The sequence below is a fragment of the Antrostomus carolinensis genome, unplaced genomic scaffold, assembly GCF_000700745.2.
Source record: "Antrostomus carolinensis isolate BGI_N321 unplaced genomic scaffold, ASM70074v2 scaffold7782, whole genome shotgun sequence".
Lineage (NCBI taxonomy): Eukaryota > Metazoa > Chordata > Aves > Caprimulgiformes > Caprimulgidae > Antrostomus > Antrostomus carolinensis.
The window spans coordinates 202450-224611 of NW_010301700.1; the positions used below are offsets into that span (position 1 = coordinate 202450).

At 37.0% G+C, this 22162-nt stretch overlaps 1 protein-coding gene across 1 annotated transcript in view; it reads left to right on the forward strand.

Moving 5' to 3' along the window:
- The window catches only part of LOC104521538 (E3 ubiquitin-protein ligase parkin-like), a gene marked incomplete at its 3' end in the record, with an annotated part of 240710 nt that overhangs the window by 195258 nt on the left and 23290 nt on the right, over nt 1-22162 (forward strand). Inside the window, exon 5 of the mRNA XM_010163564.2 lies at nt 13225-13308. Coding sequence (XP_010161866.2) covers nt 13225-13308 — 84 coding nt within the window. The remainder of the gene's footprint in view (nt 1-13224; nt 13309-22162) is intronic.

The following is a 22162-nucleotide window of genomic DNA, read 5'->3' on the forward strand; positions in this document are numbered from 1 at the left end:
TTTCCTCATAAGGGAGATGCTCCACTCCCTTAATCATCTTCGTGGCTCTGTGCTGGACTCTCTCAAGCAGTTCCCTGTCTTTCCTGAACTGTGGGGCTCTGAACTGGACACAATATTCCAGATGCAGCCTCACTAGGGCAGAGTAGAGGGGGAAGAGAGCCTCTCTCAACCTACTAACCACACCCTTTCTAATGCACACCAGGATACTGTCGGCCTTTCTGGCCACGAGGGCACAGTGCTGGCTCATGGTCATCCTGCTGTCCACCAAGACCCCCAGGTCCATTTCCCCTGTGCTGCTCTCCAACAGGTCTGTCCCAAACCTGTACTGGTATGTGGGGTTGTTCCTGCCCAGATGCAGGACTCTACACTTGCCCTTTTTGTGTTTTATTAAATTTCTCCCCACCCAACTCTCCAGCCTGTCCAGGTCTCACTGGATGGCAGCACAGCCTTCTGGTGTGTCAGCCACTCCTCCCTGCTTTGTGTCATCAGCAAACTTGCTGACAGTGCACTCTGTTCCCTCATCCAGGTCAGTGATGAATATATTGAGTAGTACTGGTCCCAGTACCGACCCCTGAGGGACTCCACTAGACACAGGCCTCCAACTTGACTCTGCCCCATTGACCACAACTCTGACTTCTTCCTTTCAACCAGTTCACAGTCCACCTCACTACCCGATCATCCAGACCAGGCTTCCTCAGTTTAGCTGCAAAGGATGCTGTGGGAGATGATGTCTCAGCAGAACAGCAGTTTCATTGCACAGGGGTGAATGCTCCCTTGTCTTTATTTTCTGCTGGTTTTTATTTTTTAGTGTTTTGATAACTTTTCCTGTTTTTTTCTTTATTTCTTCCTGGACTGACATATTAGCTGCTCTCACTGGTCTTTACATGCTCAGATGTCTGCCTGGAAGCCAGGGGTTCTGTGTGATGGATGGGATCTCTCATAAAGCTTTCACTGACCCACCTGGCACAGCCTTATTTTTTTAATGCTAGCTGTGTGCTTTTGTAAAATGCTTAAAGAATCATCTTTTCATTTCTTTTGTGTTTATTAGCAGAATCTTGTTTGGGCAGAAAAAAGCCAAACCCTAAAAACACCATATTTGCAATGTAAACTTAAATGAATCTCAGATTCATCTGAATAATCCACCTGGTGCAAAGTTTCCTGCATTTCTGAATACTTAAAATAAAGAGGCACTCAGGAAAACGTAGCAAAGATGGTGATGTTATTTAGTAGTGTTTTGGGGGGGTTTTTGTGTGTTTGTGGGTTGTTTGTTTTTTGTTGTTGGGGTTTTTTTTTTTAAGTCTGATATCCTGTTGCCTTTCCTTTTGGAACATAGGAATATTGTTACTGAAATTGGTGTGTTTTTTTCTTGGTGTGTTTTTTTCTTACAGACTTTTTGATTATGTGTAAAATCAAAAATGGACTATATAGCAATCTATTTTCTTCAGGTACTATAGTATGTAATCTTGATTTTACGGTTTATATAACTGCAGTAACTGAAAAAATTGCTTGAACATCTTATGAAGTTAGTCTCTTGCTAGTGGCCCTTTTGCTTTAGACCTTTGTCTAAGGGCACAATCGAAGATAGCACAGAGAGGGAAAGGGAATGGCAGGAACATGTAGCGAAGGGCACTACCTTCTCCATATGGATCCACCACAGCTTGAGTAGTTGATCTGACTGCTGTCTCTGGATGTGTTGTCTAATGGTGACTTATGAAAGTGAATCAATGAGCTCATGGCTCTTATAGCTATTGTCTGTAATGGGAATGCTCTAGCTTCATCTCTCTGACAAAAGATGTTTTGAAATCCTTGTCAAAGAAAAATATTTAAAATTGAATGATGTGACATGCAGTTATCGCATCTGAATTAAGTTATTACTGTAAAATATTCATGAGACTTGGAATATTTTTTTTCATTTTAAATCTTTGGTTTATTACCTTTGTTTAACTACAACTCATGTTAATTTGAATTACAAGGTTTTCTAATTGTTATTAGCAAAATGCTAATTGTAGTCCTTGGCTTGTATATTGGCTTATTTTAGATTTTGTATTTTTGTGTACTACTTCATTAGTTCATATATTTGCCATGCAGATATAGGTTATCATTCCTTCAAATGTAGGACCGGCCAGATCTTCTCTGCCTAAAATGCATGAAGTTACTTAAATGTTTCTATAGGACAAAACTTTTAAGTTAAACTGTTCCATGTTTGACATAAAATTATAGTTGTAGCTGGGAAAAGAACAAAAATACCTTCACACAGAAAATAATCTTCCATCTACCCTGTTGTGAAAGATTCTCTATATGGAAAGAAAATTTCAGTGTAATCCCTATGTATTGCAAGTTACAGAATCACCAGCATGTTTTCATGCTGAATTTTGAATATATTAAATGAATTTAAAAACTACTACCTGGTTATGAAGGGGTGAAAGACATGAAGATTTGCTATCAGTTCCTGAAGACGCTTCACCTCTGAATGGCTGACACTTCCCCAGAGATCTCCAACTCAAAGGGGTTGACTCCTTGCGTGCTTAGTGATAGCTTATCCTCACACTAATAACTTTTTTCCCCTGCTCACTTGTACGAAGCGTGTCAGGGCACTGAACGTGCCTCAGCAGGGCTGAGTGGCCCGGCCCCGGCGGGAGGCAGCCTCCTGGGGGCCAGGTCCTGGCAGTGCCTGGGGCAGGAGGGCGACCCAGCTGCTGCCCCTCACAGCCCGGGCAGTCCTGCGGGACAAAATCTGTGCATTGCAAACAGCTGCCAGCTTACACAAAGCTGAGGTGCACATTCAGTTTTAATTCACAGTTAGTCAGGCTACAGTTTGTAACTATGATTGAGGGTGGAAAGGACAGGAATGTGAAGCCGTGTTTTGGGTAGACTTTGAAAACAGCCTTTGCACTTTCCGATTTCAGCCAAAGGCCCTTAAAACATGGATGAATATTTTTAACGTAGAGAGTTGAAGCTCAAACAACCGTGAGTGTTCTCATTCCTGTTGGGGTGCGTTCAGCTTGGTTGGGCTCAGAAGGTTTGATTTCTCCCATCTGTGAGCTACCTGGGCCTGCAGTGATCTGCCCGTGTCCCTTTGGAAGAGCCCTGAAAAGTCACCACAGCAGTCAGAGGGACTGAAGCCAGAGAGTCTCTCTTTTTCTGGTGTTTGGTTTTTATTTGGTTGGTTATTTTGTTGGTTTTGTTTAGGGGGTTTTGTTTGATTGTTTTGTTGTTGTTTGGTTTTGGGGGTTTTTTTTGGGTGTGGTGTTTTGGGATTTTTGTATTCTGCTCCTGGATATACTGACCTCAAGGGACTTGGCTGGTGTTAACACTTTCTAACTGTGGATCTTTTCTTCTTTTCAATTCTATGATTTCAATGGACAGAGTAGATACATGGCATGTTTAGAGAACTGCAGATATTTTTCTGCAGTTCTGTTTTCTTATTCAATCTTGAAAAAGCATTTAATGCCATCCAGACAGAGAGTAATATATTTTGCATTTATAGATTAGAAATCATTAGTCTGATAAATTATTTGAATGGCATTTGGTTGTTTGTTTTAGGAGACCCTACATCCATTTCTTCTTTCATAGTTACATCTCTCTCTTTCTAGACTAATGTTTAACTACGTTCCTCTCAAGCAGTCATGCAACAGCAGGACTTTTTCAGTTCAATTTCTCAGCTGCAGTTGTTATATTTGAATTCTTATTCTCTTCTGGCCCCTTTTTGGCCCACTGAAATAACTGTCTGAAAATATGTTCTGAAACAGTTTTTTGCTTATATTGCATAAAAATTTGTGCTGGCAACACAGTGCATGCTGTAAAATATTAATGATGAAGAGGTGACTCTGGGGACCTATATCGTGGGTGTCTTTGTATAAACCCTCATAATTTAGTTGAGATCAGTGGGATTACTCTTGCAAATTCATGTCCTATAATACAATATGAAATAAAAGAAAGTCCAGAACTTATTAAAAACATCGTATTAACAGGTTTTCTTTTGTGTGTGTTTGTTTTTATTAAGCAAAGATACCTGTGATAAGAAAGAAAAAGTAATTATCAAGAAAACACAATGGAAATTATTTTGCTATACTTACCTGCATTTTCAGTTAAAATCTTTGATTTGAAGTAACTAGCATGCAGGAAGTCTTAATTACACAACTGCGAGCAGTTCAGCAAATTGTCAGCTATTTCATTTTGGAGGAGTTATAACTATTGACATAAAACTGTCAATTTACTAATTAGGATGGTACTCTGAAAGGAACATTTCATCTCTAATATACCACTGTAAATCAAACCAGTAGGTTCAATCTCACAAAGACTTAAAACATGTGATTAACTCTCCTTTGGTATTAATTCCCATATGAATAAAGCTATCCATGTGCTTTATTGATTGCTCTAGTGACTAAAGTCAATGATAACCAAAGATTTCTTCTGATGGATTCTTTAATGTGCTGTGTAGACTAAGCAGTTAACTTCAGTTATCCCATTCCTATTCCACAAACCCCTTTAAAACTAGCCCTGAGGCTAATTTAGTAGTCTTTTCAATAGTGTACTCCCTGCTGTATGGGATATTCTCTGTCAAAGTTGGTCAATGTTAAATTAATTAGTCTTAACTGCAGTGAAGTGTGTAGTAGGAGACACTCTGCTACTCTGGAGTGGCGTCATTCACAGTAGCATTTATTAAAATGTGGGATATAGAAGAGAAAAATTCCACTGTGTTATTAAATTACGGGTTACCTTTTTCATCCATGTATCCTATCACTTGTGTCCTTCCTGTTCAGTTGGTATCAGTCTTGGCAGAAATGTTAATAAAAAAAAAAGGAAAACGTTTTGGACAAAAATTACTCTCTCACTGCTAGAAGTGGCCTTTGCAGGTCTGTAAACTATGGGTGAGCTTTAATTACTTCTGCCTTTGTGATAAGCTTTGTGGCTAAGCAGAGGATTTTGGTCATAAAGGTTGCCAATCTGTCAGTTTCTACCTCCAGTAGATTATCTAATGTAATAAACTTTCAAGTAATGTAAATGGAACAGCTGTAAGAGGCTAGAAAGCACTTCCTGGCTAAATCAGTAGTAATCTCTTTTTATCAACTTTATATTTACCTTCTGTCTGGTGGTGGCTGCTGTTAGACTGTGCTTTGGGAATTTGGAGAAATGCATTTTGTGCTCAACTGGATACTGCTGTTCATAGAATTTTACTTAGGAACAAAATAATAATGTCTGTATGAAATCTAAATATTAAGGAGAAATCTAGCATTTTGTTTAATAAAAATAGTCTAGTTGTATTCATAATTGTCAAGAAAAAGAATACTGAAATAAATATGGAGCTTTACATGAATGTTATGACTCAGATATATCTTCTGAACTGAAATGAGGTCTCCAATCTCTTTACTATTTGAAACGTGTTATACGAATCTTTTTGGCTGAGTCTAATTGAGTATCGCTCACATAACAGCTAGATTTTTCTTAGTAAGTGCTTCAAAAGATGACCAGATTGCTCTCCTAAATTAAACCTGTTAAGAATTTATAAAATGTGAATTGGTGTATCTAAAAGTCTTAATTTTTCATCTCCATTACTACACTAATCAAGTAGGATGAAAGCCTTTATTTCAATGTGTTATATCCATACCACGCTCAGGGTAAGCAATCCAACATTCAGCAATGCCATTCTAATGACAGAAGTGGAACATGAAGAGCAAATCATGTTCTGGGTTACGGATGCTGAGAAAAAGTGTGAAGTTCTTCCTTTTCACAAATTCTGGATTTTGCTCAGTACCTTGAGGGTGTATGACCTGCCGATCCTTCTCTAGTTTTACCCATCAGTTCTGAGACATTAATGAGCCTCCAGGATCTGATTATCTGTAGTCATCATGCTAGTCACTTGCTCTGAAATATTTTGGAGGTAGCATAAAAGTCTTGGAAGGTGTTAGATTTTAGAGAAGTTGACAAGCATTAGGCAGGTGGTGCTGAGGGAAGCAGCTCCGATTATTTAGTAAAAATGTCTCTGCTGTTGTAGGAAAATGTGTGTTTCCTTATAAAGTTATTTTTCTAGTCTGAAGTGCTTGTACTATGAAAGCAAGCTCAAACATGCATTTAGAAGAGTAGATGAAAGCAACAGCCATAAGGTTGTATCATCTCTGCTAATATGGGTTAGGTTTGTGACCGTAGGTAGGATCTGTTGCTGTTTGTGTAATATTCATCATCTGCGTTAAGCTGTGTTTGCATATGTATGCTTACCATCAGAATACATCTTGGTGCCTGCTATGTCTGGGGGACAGAGTTGTCCTCTGTACTGGCACTCGAAGCAGTGAATTGTCATAGCTTGGTGTGGATAACCCTGTTAGAATGGCAAAAGGGAAATAATTTTTTATTAAGCAACTCTTGCATTTTGAGGAGCGTTTTTTTTTTTGTCTTCCTTAAGATACTAAAATCATGCTGATAGGACACTATACAATGGTTAGCTCTTCAAATGCTCTCAGGTCAATAGACATCACTTTGCAGAGGACTCTAAGCGCTTACCCAGTTTGCATTAGGTTTAGCACTTTTTCAGTGGCTTGTATGCTGACTTTTAATTTTTTTTTATTATTATTATTTTTAAAAGCCCCTCTCAAATACCTGGAATTATTTCTTCCATTGTTTTAAAAATCCTTCTGTGTTAATACTTGTCCCTTGGTTAGGTCATTTGCTCAACATTTTCATTATTTATGTCTCTCATGTACATATTAGCAGGTACAAAGATGATATTCTGCTGCCTATTGTTCACTGGTGGAGAATGTAAAGCAGGGAAAATACAAAGCATTAAATACATGGGTAGTTTCCAGCCTTTTAAATGATTCAAAGTCTTTGATGAATCACTGGATTCCATTGCTGACCTCTGATTCTGACCTTTCCCTGACTTCACAGGTCAACAGTTTTGTCAGCAACTGCATTTTGAATAACTTGTCATCTGAGATCTCTAGATAGAATTTCTATTCTTGGAGGGGTTTTGGGGGTTTTTTTAAGTGATTGTTGACAAAAAAAAAATCAGTTGAGATTTTACAATACAAAATCAGATCTTGGCTACTCAATTGAAAGTACACTGAGAGTAGACTGCACTGTTCACTGTACTGTGCATCAGTACCATAAACTGGTGGAATGTACAAAGGTTTCCGGTACTTCCCTCATATGTTGAAAAACACCTCAGTCCTTTCTGTTCTTCATATGCTGCACTGGAGCTTCAGTTCAAATTTATGATGTGCCATTTGACAATTTTCTTTCCTGTCTTCTCCTTCAAGAAGGGAAGGAACAACTCCTATACACCCAAAGCATAAAAATTTCCATAGCTGGTTATTTGGGAAAAACTCAGCTACATTTGATGTGACTTTTTTTATTCAATGATATTACTGATGTTTTTCTATTTCTCTCTTTATTCTTTCATTTTCCCAATTATACCCCAGGAAAGTCTTCTCCGAGACATCCATTTTAAAGCATGACTTTCTTTGTGAGCCATTTGGTTCTGTGCAAGAGGGGCAGTTGCTTTAATCTTGCAATCAGAAGGCTTTGTTCTTCTCACAGTGTGTTCTTGATTAATGCAAACTAATAATTACAAACACTACAGTGTGTAGTGTTACAACAGCACGAGTGATTGCCTGGCCTGCAGTTTGACAGGCTTTTCTTAGACTCAAGAAAGAACGATACAAAAATTGCATTTCAAAGTGTTCATCTTGCTAGAATTCCTAATTTTATTTTGGCGCAATTATGGCAATGACACTTAGTGATGCTGTTGCTAAGGAAACATTAACGTTTTGAATACACAGTGTTCTTCAAGGACATATGTCTTTTTTGCTTTTTTTTTTTTAAGGCGGAAAACTAAAATTCTCAGGCACACTAAATCTTTTAGAAGTGTATTATGTGATCATTAATAATAAAATATGACCACTAAGAATGCTAAGTGTAGATGTGAGATTGAAAGTTTTCCCCTTCTTACAAATTTGGAAAGTGAAGTATAGAATTTTATTGGGATTTTGGTTGGGGTTTTTTTGGTTGGTTTTTTTGGTACTTCCCCCCGCTGCTCCTCACTGCCAGACAGGCACAGACCCAGGATATTCTGACAGTCCATCTTGGACTTTTAATGAATTAATTTGTCCCTTAAGAACTTGATCTAACTCTTGCTGAAGCAAAGAGAAAATGCTGTTGACTTAAAGCTGGGTCTGGTTAGTGTTATCAAAAGAGTTAAATGCATCAGACTCTTATGGGTTTTATGTCCATCATAAGAGTTAATGTAAAGAAGTGTTGGATGGAGTGGGTTTTAAAAACTTACTATTTTTTCCTTCATTAGCTACAGTGTGAGTAAACAGCTGAGTAGTCACTGATAGTGTAGGATTGTGCTACTAGTTCCCTGTGTATGTGCTTTTAGCATGCCTTAAGTGGAAGGTGACATACTCTTACTTGAAACAGAGAGCTGCTTCATGTGAAAAGTATTCTCATGTATGAGAAATGTCATGAGGAAGTTAATGCAGAGAGTGAGAGCACTGTAAGTTTGCACTAGCTTTCCCTCATAGATAAGACCTTAAAAGGTGGCTAAAAAATTCATACTATTGTTGTTACTATTAATAAAGAAAAGGTATTGCCATATTAAGCATATTTGGATCTGATCCAGTGCTAGTTGTAGTAGTTGAATTCTAAGAGTAGAGAATATTGCATCAATCCGTTTCTGTTCTGATTTCTTTAAGGATGCTTTCTTGATTATATTTTGCAAATCAGCTCCTTGTTTCTCAACTACTATAAGACTGTGACATAATCAACATAGTGACACATTTTAAATACGCATTTTTCTAGAATTTCACTCAGCCTTAGGAATGGTCCTAAGTGTGTTTTCATTCTTGCCTTCTCAGATGTTTTGTGATTAGACACTGAGACCTGCAAACTACTGAATACTTGCAAAGTTTTCTCCTGAAATATCTTTGTTGAAGTTTAAAGATTAGTTCATCTAAAAAGTTTATCTTGAAATATTTTCTTCTTATGAAATCAAGATAATTAGTACCAGAGTTGATAACATATACCTGTGGAACTACTTCTACAAGACAGTTTTAAATTATCTTATTGTGTAGCAATCTTGTGAGTATTTTTGTGTGTATAGTGGCATAGCATGATTAACTTTGAGATTCTCATATTAATCATGCAAGACTGAAGTAACATGAAGATTTACTGTTCATGTTATTATCAGGACCAGGAAAAAAGTAATTGTGTTGGGAATTTGGGTGGGTTTTGTTGGGTGTGTTTGGGGGTTTTCGGATTTTTTTTTTTAATTTTTTTAACGAATGGTTCCCCTCTGTCCCCGTCACTCCCCACACTGAATTTTATAAATCACACTTGCTCCTTATTTCTCATCCTTTCTTTCTAGTATCCTCTTCCTGAATGTAAATTATAAGGATTATCCGAAGATATACAAACCTACTGAATTCCTCTAAATTGGAAAAATAAGTGTTCTAATGAATGTATACTAGCAAATTTGAATATGAAAGAAGAGGGACAGATGGTAAGGGAATGTTACCTTGTTAGTCTTATTTGTTTTTAACAGATCAGTAGGCTACACAATATCCTTATGGAGTGAAATTCTAGACATGAAAAGGGAAAAAAATATAAGACTCGCATTAGCAGCCACTTGACCAGATGATGATAGTGAGTCTAACATGCTAGGGAAAATCAAAAGCTTGAAAGTGTAGGAAAAATTATGATAATGGGATATTTAAATTACTTTCATGTAAATTAGGTAAGTATTGTGTCAAACTGTATTCCCACGAGTAAACTTTTAGATGCTGTCAGGTTGTGTTACGGAAAAGTTGATCAAAGAACCTGCAAGAAAGAATAATGCAGAGGACCTATTTAATAATGTTACTAACAAAGACCTGTTCTTTAACAATGGCTGTAATACACTTACGTTCAGCAACTTCCCAAAATCTGAGAAAGACAAAAGTATTGTGCTGAATTTTGAAAAAGAGAAGCTACATCAAAGGAAGGGTGCTTGTTGAGAAGAAGCTAGAAGAGGCAGCTAAAAAGAGTTAAATCTTTGGAGACATGGAAATTTTACCAGAATCAAAGGTTGCATGTACAGAAACTTAAGGAGGACTGAACAGAAGCTAGCATGCCTAAATTGTGTAGGTGGAAAAAAAAAAAGGGGGGGGGGGGGGTATTAGAATGAAGGATGCATCTTTCAGAAAAATTAATAAAATGAGTAATGAGATAAATAAAAACAAAAAGCCTCTTGAAACAAAAACATAATTCCAGCACCTTAAATATAAAAATGCAATTAGGCAAGCAAAAAGTTATAACTTGCAAACAGTGGAAAAACTGTTTTGTTATACTGAAGTATAACAGGAGCAGAACGTGTACAAGTCCACTAGATTATCGCTGTATAAAAGAAACACTTGAAGAGGATCAGATTCAGTATGGAGGGACCTGGAGAGTACCTATTGGAAGTCCTTCTGTGGAATTCTGCTTGTGAAATGGCAGATAAAGTTCAATGTGTGTTAATACTAAGTGATGTACACTGAGAAAATAAACCCATATTTTATATATACATGATGGATTGAGATAACTCTTGCATTCAGGAATGATATCTAGGAGCTGTGAGAGATAATCCCACCAATATGCTGCCTCAGTGCTTAGTAACCATCAGCGATATATACATGATGGATTGAGATAACTCCTGCATTCAGGAATGAGATCTAGGAGCTGTGAGAGATAATCCCACCGATATGCTGCCTCAGTGCTTAGTAACCATCAGCAAAGTAGGTAACATTTTAATAATTATTTAGGAAAGAAATAAAGAACAAATTCCAAGACACCATCTTCCCATTCAGTAGTCCAGCACATAAGTAGGTTTTGTATACTGTGTGTTCTTTCTCATATTCTAAAAAGACAGAGTAGAATTGGAACAGCTACCAAGAGAGTAAAAAGTTGATCAAAGTTTAAAAAACAGCATCCATCTCAGGAATGGCAAGGTAGATTACCTTTCTTCCTGGAAAGTAAACTACTGTGGGAGGTGTGCTAGAGATCTGCACAATCTTTGGTGACATGGGGAAAAATAAATAAATGGGGGAGCATCAAAAGAAACTTTCAACCACTGAGCTGAAAACAATTAAAAGAAGGTAGTTCTTTATACAACACCTGAAGGAGGCTCTGCTGTTCTTCCTGCAAAATCTCAAGAATGCTAAAGCTTTCCAAGAGGTCAAAATTCACTGGAATAATTGATGGCAAACTTTTAAAAAATGTTTTAAATAATAAATTCAAGGTGGGAATTTTTTTTAACAATTTGAAGAGAAATATTATTACTTTGTACTAACTACACTTACAATATGCTGCAGCTGTTTTCTCCCAAAGAGTGGAATCTACTGGTAGCTACCCCTGTGTCTGACTGCAGTGCAACTTACACATGTTCAAGCTCTTTTTCACCTATCTCAAATGTCAGCACTTCAGCTGTGACAGTAGAGAGCAGAGCTCACTGCAGACTAACTCAAATTTTCAGATAGACTGGATCAACCATTCATAGCTAAGTTCCTACTACTAAGTTAGCTAATTTAAAACTATCTCAGATGTGTCTGCACTATGTTGAAGTGCCCCATAAAGAAGTAAAATTAAGATGGGTCTAGGTGTGGTACTGGATTACTCTGTAATCCAACTGTGATTTAAGTAGGCACTAATTTCACTAATGCCATTAAAACTTGACTGCCATGATTTCTCTTCTGGGTAAAGTTTTCCTGTTACTCCTGCTTAGTGATGCTATCCCAAACACTGAGTTATGACAAAACTGAAAATATTTTAGTTATTTATACTTTCTTAGTTGTTTACCTCTGTATATCTGTAAGCTTCGTATCTATTTCTCAGAATAATTTTTTATTGTTCACAAATTAAATATTAAGTGGTGTAAGATGAATATTAAAAGAGAAGACTTGCACTAACATAATTTAAAATTTTTGTGCTGCAAAATATTTGTCTAAATATTCCTATATATGCCATATATAAAAATATTCTTCTTCGGATCATCCTGTTAACCACACTATTTTGCAGTTGTGAAATATTAATAATGCTGGTTTGTAATTTTTAAATTTACTCTGCCTTTTATAGTATACTCGTGAATAAACTGTTAATATTAAATAAAGTCATAGCAAAGTTTGCAAAGGATTTTCTGTGAATTTTCTTTCCAAGTTTCTTTTTAGGTTTGTTTTGGTTTATTTTTTCTGTTGTGTTTTGTTTGGTTTTTTTTGTTAACAAGGACTGTCAAATCTTTAAGCTAATGTAAATGTCAAGGAATGTACTAACATGCCTCACTTCATATTTTAATTATATTATAATTAGGCATAGGCTTTATCTTGCAGCAACTTTCCAGAACCTGAAGGGGCCTACACGAAGGCTGTGGAGGGACTTTTTACAAGGGCAGGTAGAGATAGAACAAGGGGTAATGGCTTTAAGCTGAAAGAGGGTAGGTTTAGATTAGATATTAGGAAGAAATTCTTTCCTGTGAGGGTGGTCAGACACTGGAACAGGTTGCCTAGAGAAGTTGTGGATGCCCCCTCCCTGGAAATGTTCAAAGCCAAGTTAGATGAGGCTTTGAGCAACCTCATCTGGTGGAAGGTGTCCCTGTTTATGGCAGGGGGGTTGGAACTAGATGATCTTTAAGGTCCCTTCCAACACAGACCAATCTATGATTCTACGAAGTTGTTCAATTTGTTTACAGCAAACATTAAAATTCACACTAGCAGCCCGTGAAAACAGAAACAGATTTCAGTAAAGCCATTTAATACTTAAATGACAAAACACAGAAAAGCTACTTAACCTAATCTTTGTGTTACACATCAGTCTTCCTAACTGTGTATTCTACTTCCAACTCTTAGGTTTTTTTCCTTTTTTCCCTTTAGTCAGCTGCCGGCAAAGGTGTAAAGTGTGTTGAACCAGAAGATGCATCTTTGTAGCTTTTTAGTCATAATTTAAGTCAGTCCCAGTCTTAGGCTGAGAAAACTATTGTTTGACTGCTGTTCACACTGCTGACCTCAGGATGGAGAGGCTGTATGTCCTGTCAGTGACTGAGCTTTACTGCTGAATGGTGATGTATAATCTGATTGGAATTTTTCAGCGTAAACGTGATAAAACTGTCTAGCTAAAATCTGAAAGAAATGAGAGTAGGAGGAGAGGCAACAAAACCCAAATTTTTGATGTTTATTTACGAATTATATTAAAACCTTTATATGCTTTGGTTTTCTTTTGAAGGGTCCGTCTTGCTGGGATGATGTACTGGTTCCCAACAGAATAAGAGGTGTTTGCCAGTCCCAAAGGTGCAATGGAAATGTAGCGGTAAGATTTTGTCATGTTTCTCCAAGTACTGTGGCCCTTGTAAGGCTAACTGCTTGTAGCAATTCTAACCATGTTAGAATTTCAGAAATTAAGGTAAATTGACACGTATGGTACCCTTAAAAAGAACTGTTCAACATCAGATAATGTATCTGTGTTGATTAGCAAACAGGAGGAGCTTGATCAGTGGCTGCTTGGAATGAAGGAGGAAATAATTTTATATTATTTCTTTCACTGAAGTAAAACTCTTAGATATTCAAGTATGCATAATGTAATGTTAAATGCAGAATGTAATGATTATGTCAATACTTATAATTGTTTTAGATATATCAGTGCCCTGAAAGCTTCACATTTCTGTGTTATCTTGCATATCGTATCTTTCATATCAGATTTTCAGGCTCTGTCCACAGAGGCATATTCTTCACACTGTTGATAGTTTACAATCTGTTCTCTCACGTGCTCATCATTGTTGTCATAAGTGTTCCTCAAAGTAACATCAATGAGCCTGACTCAAGCCTGCGTAAGAAGTGGCATAGACAAATTCTTAAAAAATAAGATTTTTCAAAACTTTATTTACGTATACTTATATGTTTTCATGTGTTAGATATTGTTCAATGGCATTTAATACTAAAGAAGTCTTAGAGGTACTTCCTTCTCTGGAAAAAGCTTAATTTCAGGTGTTCCTTTTGGACACAGCTTTTAAAGACAAACACAAAACTTTGTGCATATGAAAGGATTCCGTTCATCAAAGACTTGCAAATTGGGACAACATAAGTGCCTTTTTTGAGAGATACTCACCTGCTGCTGTGTAGTTCTTTTCTTTGTCTTCTCTAGCAAGATATTTGTCAAGTGGCACATCCGTGAAGTTCCATAGGTGTCTCCTGCTTAACCACAGATGGTGTCAGGAAATATTTTATCTAACTTTAGACACCAAATGGTTGTTTTAACAGCATGGGAGTTATGGCCGTCTCCATGTACAGCCAACGGAAACTGAGGTCTCACAGCTTTTGAGATTCTGTTTCTCAGTGTGCTTCTTGTAGTATTGGCTCAACCATTCTCTACAAAATGACAAGTGTAAGATGTTCATGTGCTATTCTCTCAGCAGTACTGTGCTCTGTTGGGCGTGTAAAAGAAAGCACCACTTTGCCCCGGAGCAGATTGGCTGTAGTGTGCCTGTTGTTACACTTCAGGAGCTACTCTAGTTGTAAGAGGGTTGCTACCTGTTGTCACTGTGCCACTACTGTCATTGGAGAGAAGTCCTTCTTATTTTCTCTTATTTTTGTAAAAAAGACATGGGGAAAATGAAGGAGATAAGGCTTACTTTTGACAAAGAGAGGGGTCTCCTTGTCAGGAATCCAGCTTCAGCCCCTATATACACAAGCATGTCATCAAGATTCTCAGTCTTGTCACCTGTTGGGACCCCTAGAGCACACTGACTGACCTGCAGCTACCAAGTTACTGCTGTTGTTATTCAGCTGGTCAGTGAAAAAGATGCTGAAATAATGCAACTTCTGGCAACTCTGACTCCTGAGCTACAAACCATTCCATCTCTTTTTTTTTATTTTTTTTTTTCCTAAGCAGAAAATGGAGCAACATTTTTTTTCACATGGGTTTGTGGAAAAAAAACCAAACACTGGCCACAACTAAAATTTTAAATGGCTAACACTGTGGCAAAGAACCAATACCCAGTCAGCTAAATCCCATGACTCCAGTTGCTGTTACAATGCTTCTGGGAAGTTCCATACTTAGCGGAGCCAAGGATCAATGTTATCTTTCAGTAAGGCATCAATGAACAAAAATCAGGAGATATCCTATTTTAGGTAGACATGTTGCAAATGCAGCTTCAGACCGCCTGAGCTACAGGCATGAGGCTGTTATTGGAGAAATGGTCTGTTCCTTTATTCCTAATCCAAATCATTTTCCCTTTCTACCAGCTACAAATCACTTTCTCCAATTATGTTAGAGGCTAAACAGACTGGGATACAAGGACAATCCTCCTCTTTATGATTATGAACAAGAATTGCCAGCAATATTGATATAGGCAAGAAAAACTAAATAATAACAATAAAAAAAAAAAATCAGTCATTCACTTATCTACCTATCCAGTAGGTAGCCCTGCACCAGATCTTTGAATTGCATCCTTCTTGTGTTTTGGGTTGGGTGGTTTGTTTTTTCCAGCCTCAATCACTGCGAAAATAAATCTTAGCTTCCTGGGAAATCTTCCAGTCCAAAGGCTTACACCACTGAGCTTTTTGGTTTGTGTCTTACCCAGAGTTGGAAACAATAGAGATCCTACTGATGTGCCTCCAGGGATTTGTCACAAACTCTTTCCTATTCTGTTAAAACAGTCTATCTGTACTGTGCCTGTTCTCAGAATTTTTCCCACTTGAATTCATAGTGCCTTGATGTCATCCATTTATTCCCAAATCCTGTATGTACTACAGGAATAAAACCTTTTGCTGGTTCCTGAGGTGATCTGCAGCCAGATGGTTAAACCCCACCGCAAAAGCAAAGCAAAGCAAAGGAAGACAGCAGCTAACTCAGCTGGGCTAGACCACTTGCATCTCTTTTTCAACATAATCTCTGGACTATTATCAGGAGGCAGAATTAACTGCCTGCAGAAGTTAGGAACTAGTTTGCTCTTTGCTCTGGAAATGGGCACAAGAATTGGCTGAACTTTCTTTTTATTACATGTAAAATGTGGCTTGTTTCCCCACTCCGCCAGGCCCCATCCCCTTTCTACTTTTCAAACAGACAGAAGATCTTCAGCAAAGTTTTTTGGCTTTTAAAATCAGTGACAAACTTTGTGCCTGTGTGACTTTCATGAATGTATTGTATGTTCCCAGAAAAGAGAAAAAAATAACTTGACGAATTCACATAAACACCAATTTGCAACATACCTTCAAGAGGCAATGTATTTTTTCTTTAAATACTAATTTGTATGTATTTTGATATAAAATTAGTCTCTTGCTAGAAATCACAGGCTTTAATTCTTTGGGTTGCAAATATGAAGATAGAATAATTGACAACATTAGAAAGCAATGGAAATCAAATTTCAATTTAGTTAAATAAAATTTATAAATGATTGTGAGAAGTTATAAGGAATGTTATAATGATCAATGCTCTCTGATTTGATATGTGTTCCAATGTGCTCACGAGTATGAGATATATCATGAATTTTTGTGGATTTGCTCAATGTAAACTAAACTGAATTTAAATTTTCGTATGATCTGCTCTGTGTGCTTTATTTGTGATTACAACTTCTTTTGAACTTGGAGCAAAAAACTAAGAATTTTGTGATGCTTTATTGTTATAGTCTATCATTATGAGCAAAAGAAATGCAAGAGAAATAATTTTAAAAGGTAAATGTCGCAATTTTATCGTCTCAAAATATGATTGCTGACTGAGAAACTGGGATGCTGGATATCAGTCCCCTGTTCTGCCAGGGGGACTTTCCCACAGTTTTTCATGGTCACACTGTTATCGCTTAGCCTGGAGTAACAGGCTCTTGAGAAGTGTGCTCTGTCCAGAAATACAAAAGCTTCCAAGCACAGGTGAAGGGGCTGAACAGAGTGTGTGGATTTTGGCAAGGTAATAAGCAGTGTTTGATTCGGAGATCTAATATGAGGCTACTTTATTAAGCCAAATGAGTAGTCTAGTGTTTTGAGAAATAGTGAACAAAATACGTAGAGTGTGCAAAGCAGAGCTCAGTGGGGGTTTTTTGTTTGTTTTGGGGTTTTTTGCACATTGATTAGTCTATCAGAAATAATACATTCACCGAACTTTTACAGCTCCCAAGGGATGAAGTTGATGTGGACGCTTATGTTATCGCAATTGTGGAACACTCAGATCACTTTTATAATAAACTTCAAGAATGTTATTTAAAAAAATAAAAAGTTCAGTTTAGCTGATTTACACTGACACATTTTAAATGAGGATCAAACTGGAGTCTTTCAAGCTGTTTTGCAAACCAGGAGCATTCACTACATCAGGTGGAACCTTGTATTTTGGTAGTTAAAATACTTTCAGCCAGAAGCACTGTATGTAGTTGTGCAGGTGGATGCTTATTCTGCAGAAACGATTGAATGCTCCAGGCTTTGGGTTTTCAGATATATTTGTTTGCTTTTCTTTCAGAGTTCTTTTTCTTATGTTTCTCTGTATCCTTTAAAAAGGGCAACCCAAAGGCTATGGAGACAGTTGTGGTTCTCTGAAATTCCACATACTTCTCTCACACAATGTAATTTAGTTACAACTTCAATAGCTTGATCTGACTTTTGTCACTTAGCTAGATAGCCAAAGGTTACTTTGCTCAATGAAGAGCAGCACCAGAGTTCAAATTTCACAGACCCATAAAAGTGTATGAAGACCTTACTGATAAGTGAGAGTTGAGGTTAATTAGTAAGTGATTTATGAACTGCTATTTATACAAAGAAGAAATCTCACCTGTACCTCTGAGGTCCTTCTTGTGTTGTGCATGAATGTTGTCAGTAAGCTTCTTGTAGACAGAGGGAGATGAAACTTTGTCCTATGTATGAAGAGCCATTTTTCCCTCTTACAGGAATGTACTTCTAGTTTCAGTGTCACAAAATGATGAAGAACTGAAGTATTGGTTTCACATTTCATTATTGGACTCTTATTCTTTTCTTTCTTTTTGAAAGAATAGGATTCATTAAAGGAGGAAATGGTTAGCTCTTCATTTTTGTCAGCCAGTGTATTCTTAGACTAGAAACATTCCCAAATGGCTGTATAACTGAAGAACAGATTACTGCCAAGTTTAAAGAAAGAAGTCTCATGAATAAGCTCCTACTCTTTTTCTTTAAAAAGACAGAAATGAACTTATTCTCTTTATGAACCCGGTTCTCCTGTTTAGTAAAAGATGAGCCAGTGGTATATTTGAAGTAATAATTCAAAGTTTTCCAGTATTTCTTTAATATTTGTAGGACTTTCAAATAATCTTAAGACTGTTTTGTACAATTTCTTTCTTCAAATCAACTGCTGAATTGTGATAATGAGATCACAGTAATTTTTCCAAGAAGATCAAAAGAAAAAAAAGCTTTGCAAAATATAGTATTGGTGATGTAGAATTTATGTTAATTAGACTGTACCATACCACAGAGTTAAAATTAAAGTGCTGGTTTTCTCAGAGTATTATAAATAATCAGTTCCAGTGACTCAGGGAAATGGACAGAAGCGAGCCATTTCTCAACCAGTTGCAAGCTTGATTGCTATTGGAGTTATCTTGGGTTTGGGTTTTGTTTTCAGTGTAATGTTAATAATTGGAACATATGCTTTCTGCTGAATAAATACAGCTGTAGCATGTAGTGGAACAAACATGTAGATATGAACAGAAACTTTAGAGGCTGTGCTGTTGAGGGTCTGATATTTATTCCTTTTTGGAAGGAGGGGAAAAGGTTTTTCTGATATGATTTTCATGGATTCAGATTTGTCCTTACAAGCAATCAGAATACATTTGATACTAAGCTCTTTATTCAGTCAGTAAATACCTTTTCTTATTTAAATAAAATATTACTGAATAAGTGTTCTTATTAAACTTCTGCAGTTCTCCAAAATACACACAGAACACTTCCTGTTTATCATCCAATTAAGTGAATTTCTGTTTTTTTCATCTTCTGTGTATAAAAATGTTATTATATTTTCTTTCTCTTCATGAGCTCCTGCTATTCAAAAGTCATCAAGAGCCACAGAAATAATATGGCTCTTTTCATATGTAGGCAGGGACAGAGCTGTAGCACCGCTGTAAACCACTGAAGTTGTGATTTCATAGGAATGGGCTCCACATCAGTCCCACACTCAAGTGAAAGTGCATCAGTTTCTAAAAGACATTGTTGTGTCTCCAAGGCAAAATATAGGGCAAATTGTTTTGAACTTTAGAAACCTGTGGAAAAAGTATTAATGTTCTGTATGTGTTCTTGAGATTCTTGCTTAATGTGCAGAAAGAGTTGCTGTAGACTGCAGAAATCTCAGAAACAATAATGGAAGGGTTAAACAGGGTTATAGGTGAGATATAGTTTAAGCCATTGTGAATAAGGAAACATGAAAATTATTTCAATGGATATATAAATGTACTTATATCCCAGTGTGATATGTCTCACTACTGTGGTCTTGAACTTCTAACCTGGAGTACTGTGTTCAGTTTTTGGGGTCCCCAACATAAGAACATGGATCTACTGGAGTGAGTCCAGAGGAGAGCCACAAGGATGATCTGAGGGCTGGGGCAGCTCTCCTATGAGGACAGGCTCAGAGAATTGGGGCTGTTCAGCCTGGAGAAGAGAAGTCTCCGGGGAGATCTTATAGCGGCCTTCCAATACCTGAAGGGGAAGGCTATGGAGAAGGCTGTGGAGGGAATTTTTACAAGGGTAGGTAGTGATAGAACAAGGGGAAATGGCTTTAAACTGGAAGAGGGTGGGTTTAGATTAGATATTAGGAAGAAATTCTTTCCTGTGAGGGTGGCGAGACACTGGAACAGGTTGCCCAAGGAAGTTGTGGCTGCCCCCTCCCTGGAAGTGTTCAAGACCAGGCTGGATGAGGCTTTGAGCAACCTGGTCTAGTGGAAGGTGTCCCTGCTGATGGCAGGGGGGTTGGAACTAGATGGTCTTTAAGGTCCCTTCCAACCCAAACCATTCTATGATTCTCAATCCTAATGAAGACTGTATCAACTGTCCATCATCATGATAACTAAATAGCAGTTTTATATCTTCTGCAGTCTCCAAAACATGGTTAGATTTCAGCAAAGTGTTTCTACAAGAAGTAACAGGACCTTAAATAGCAGTATACCCTTCTATTCAAGCCCTATATCACTCTCCTGTGTCCAGAGCAAAGACTTTTCCAGTTTGGTCACTTATCTATCTGTTGTTTGGTTTTTTTTAATGGGTTTGTACATGGTCCTTGTGTGTAGTTACAAATGGTCACATTCTGCTATACAGTAGCATCACTGTTCCAGTGTGTGTGTTTGAGACAGAGTTTACAGTAGGAAGCATGTAATGTTTTTTTGTTATGTAACTTTTGTTATTTTTCCAAGTTCCTCCTGTGTGATTTGAATCTTTCAATTTTATTATATTGAAATTTTTTAAGATGTGTCATAAATATTTGTCCTTCTTCAGCATGTTTGCTGTTATTAGGTTGAGCACTGAGGGCAGCAGTATTATGTGATCTTTTCATAGTCACTGTTCCACAGGGAGTCTGTGATCATCTGGAATAGGCTAGAATAGGAAATCAAGAGAATCAAGCTTGGATGCTTTTAAACATGCAGCTTACCCAATGCTTTTGCTTTCAAGCATCCAAAGCTGCTATTCTTACACCTCAGTGTTGGAGGAAACATGCTTCATTTTTTCATCTTGTCTTGCTTTGATCAGCCTAGACCTCAGTTTCAGATGAGAACTGAAGTAAATTCTGTAGCAGTTACAGTACCAAGAGTAAAGTAGTAAATTTAATGATGTTATCAAAATGTGAATATAGTAAACTAAAGAACTGTCATCTCATTATAGGAAGGCACTAATACATTGCTACATTATTTATTAATTGTTCTCTTTTTACAATGATGTGGTCGGTTATTTGTGAAAGAACCATGTTTGCCTGTCCTTGGAGCCATTAGAATATTTTCACTGCGGTATGTTTATGATTAATTTTAAAAATTGAGATGTGTCTTAATACCAAGAAATCTCTTGAATTTATATTTCTTGTATTTCATTGATGTCCGTGTTTGTTTGCCTTATGCATTAGAGATTAAGCCATATATCACATGCTTTAAAAAAAATAAATAAAAAAATCACAGTTTGATGGAACAGAAATGCTAATTAAAATACAGGATAAAAATTTTTGTAACACAACCTATGAAGTAAGATTATGTCAGCTTCTTTATCCAAACTTGAGAAAAGAATTATTCAAATTTCATACAAGACAAGTTTCAGAGTATTTTTCATTTACTAGAGACTCTGAGGCCATTGCTTTTACTATTTAGGAATGTTATACTCTCTTATGCTAAGAGGAGTGGCATGTAAGACTAGTGCAAGTAAGAGGAATAAAGCATAAGTGCAAGTTAAGTAACAAGTAAAGCAGACCCATCATTGTGGTTTTACTCTTATCTTTCCTATTTTGTGATACAAGAACTAAAAAATGGGCAAACAATTTCAGAGAATTTTCTGATTTAAACTCTCTTCCCTTCAGAAACCTATTCATTCACCAAACTAAAGATTAAAATGGCTCTGTTTTAATAAATTAGTCAAGTCAGTTAATTGACCCTAATTTTGTTAGGAAAACTTAAGAATCCACATGTGTGACTGAGGCAATCAACACCTTGCAGTATAGTTATACAAATCTCATGCTGTTGTTAAATGTCATCTGTTTGCCAGCCTTCTAATAATCACAATAGCATTTGTATCATTCTCATATCACATCTGTAATGATACACAATTGCTCTCAAGTACTCTATTTTTAAATTATGTGAACTATACAATCAATTTTTATCATACATTGGCTTTGATCCTCCAAAAACTTTCGTAGATGTGTTAGCACTTGTTTTACCTTCTTTCCATATATTTCAAGTCTGTGTTGTTTCATTCCACACCCCACCTTTATTTCCACGATGAACAGTTGTGTTCCAAAGCATAATTTGTTAGGGTGACCTGGTATGTGTGCTAGCATTTCAAGGTCCTCTCTGGTCCTGTGGAACTATTTGGGAATCCAGAACTGCTGAAATACAAAATATGAAGCCTGAAAGACACACTAAGGGAATCCTTTGCAGCACAGAAACTTCAGATGACTTAACTGGCATGCATGGGTGGGAGATAAGTGATCCATAGGTATAAAAGCAGAAGGAGCATTCTGGTCATTTCACCTC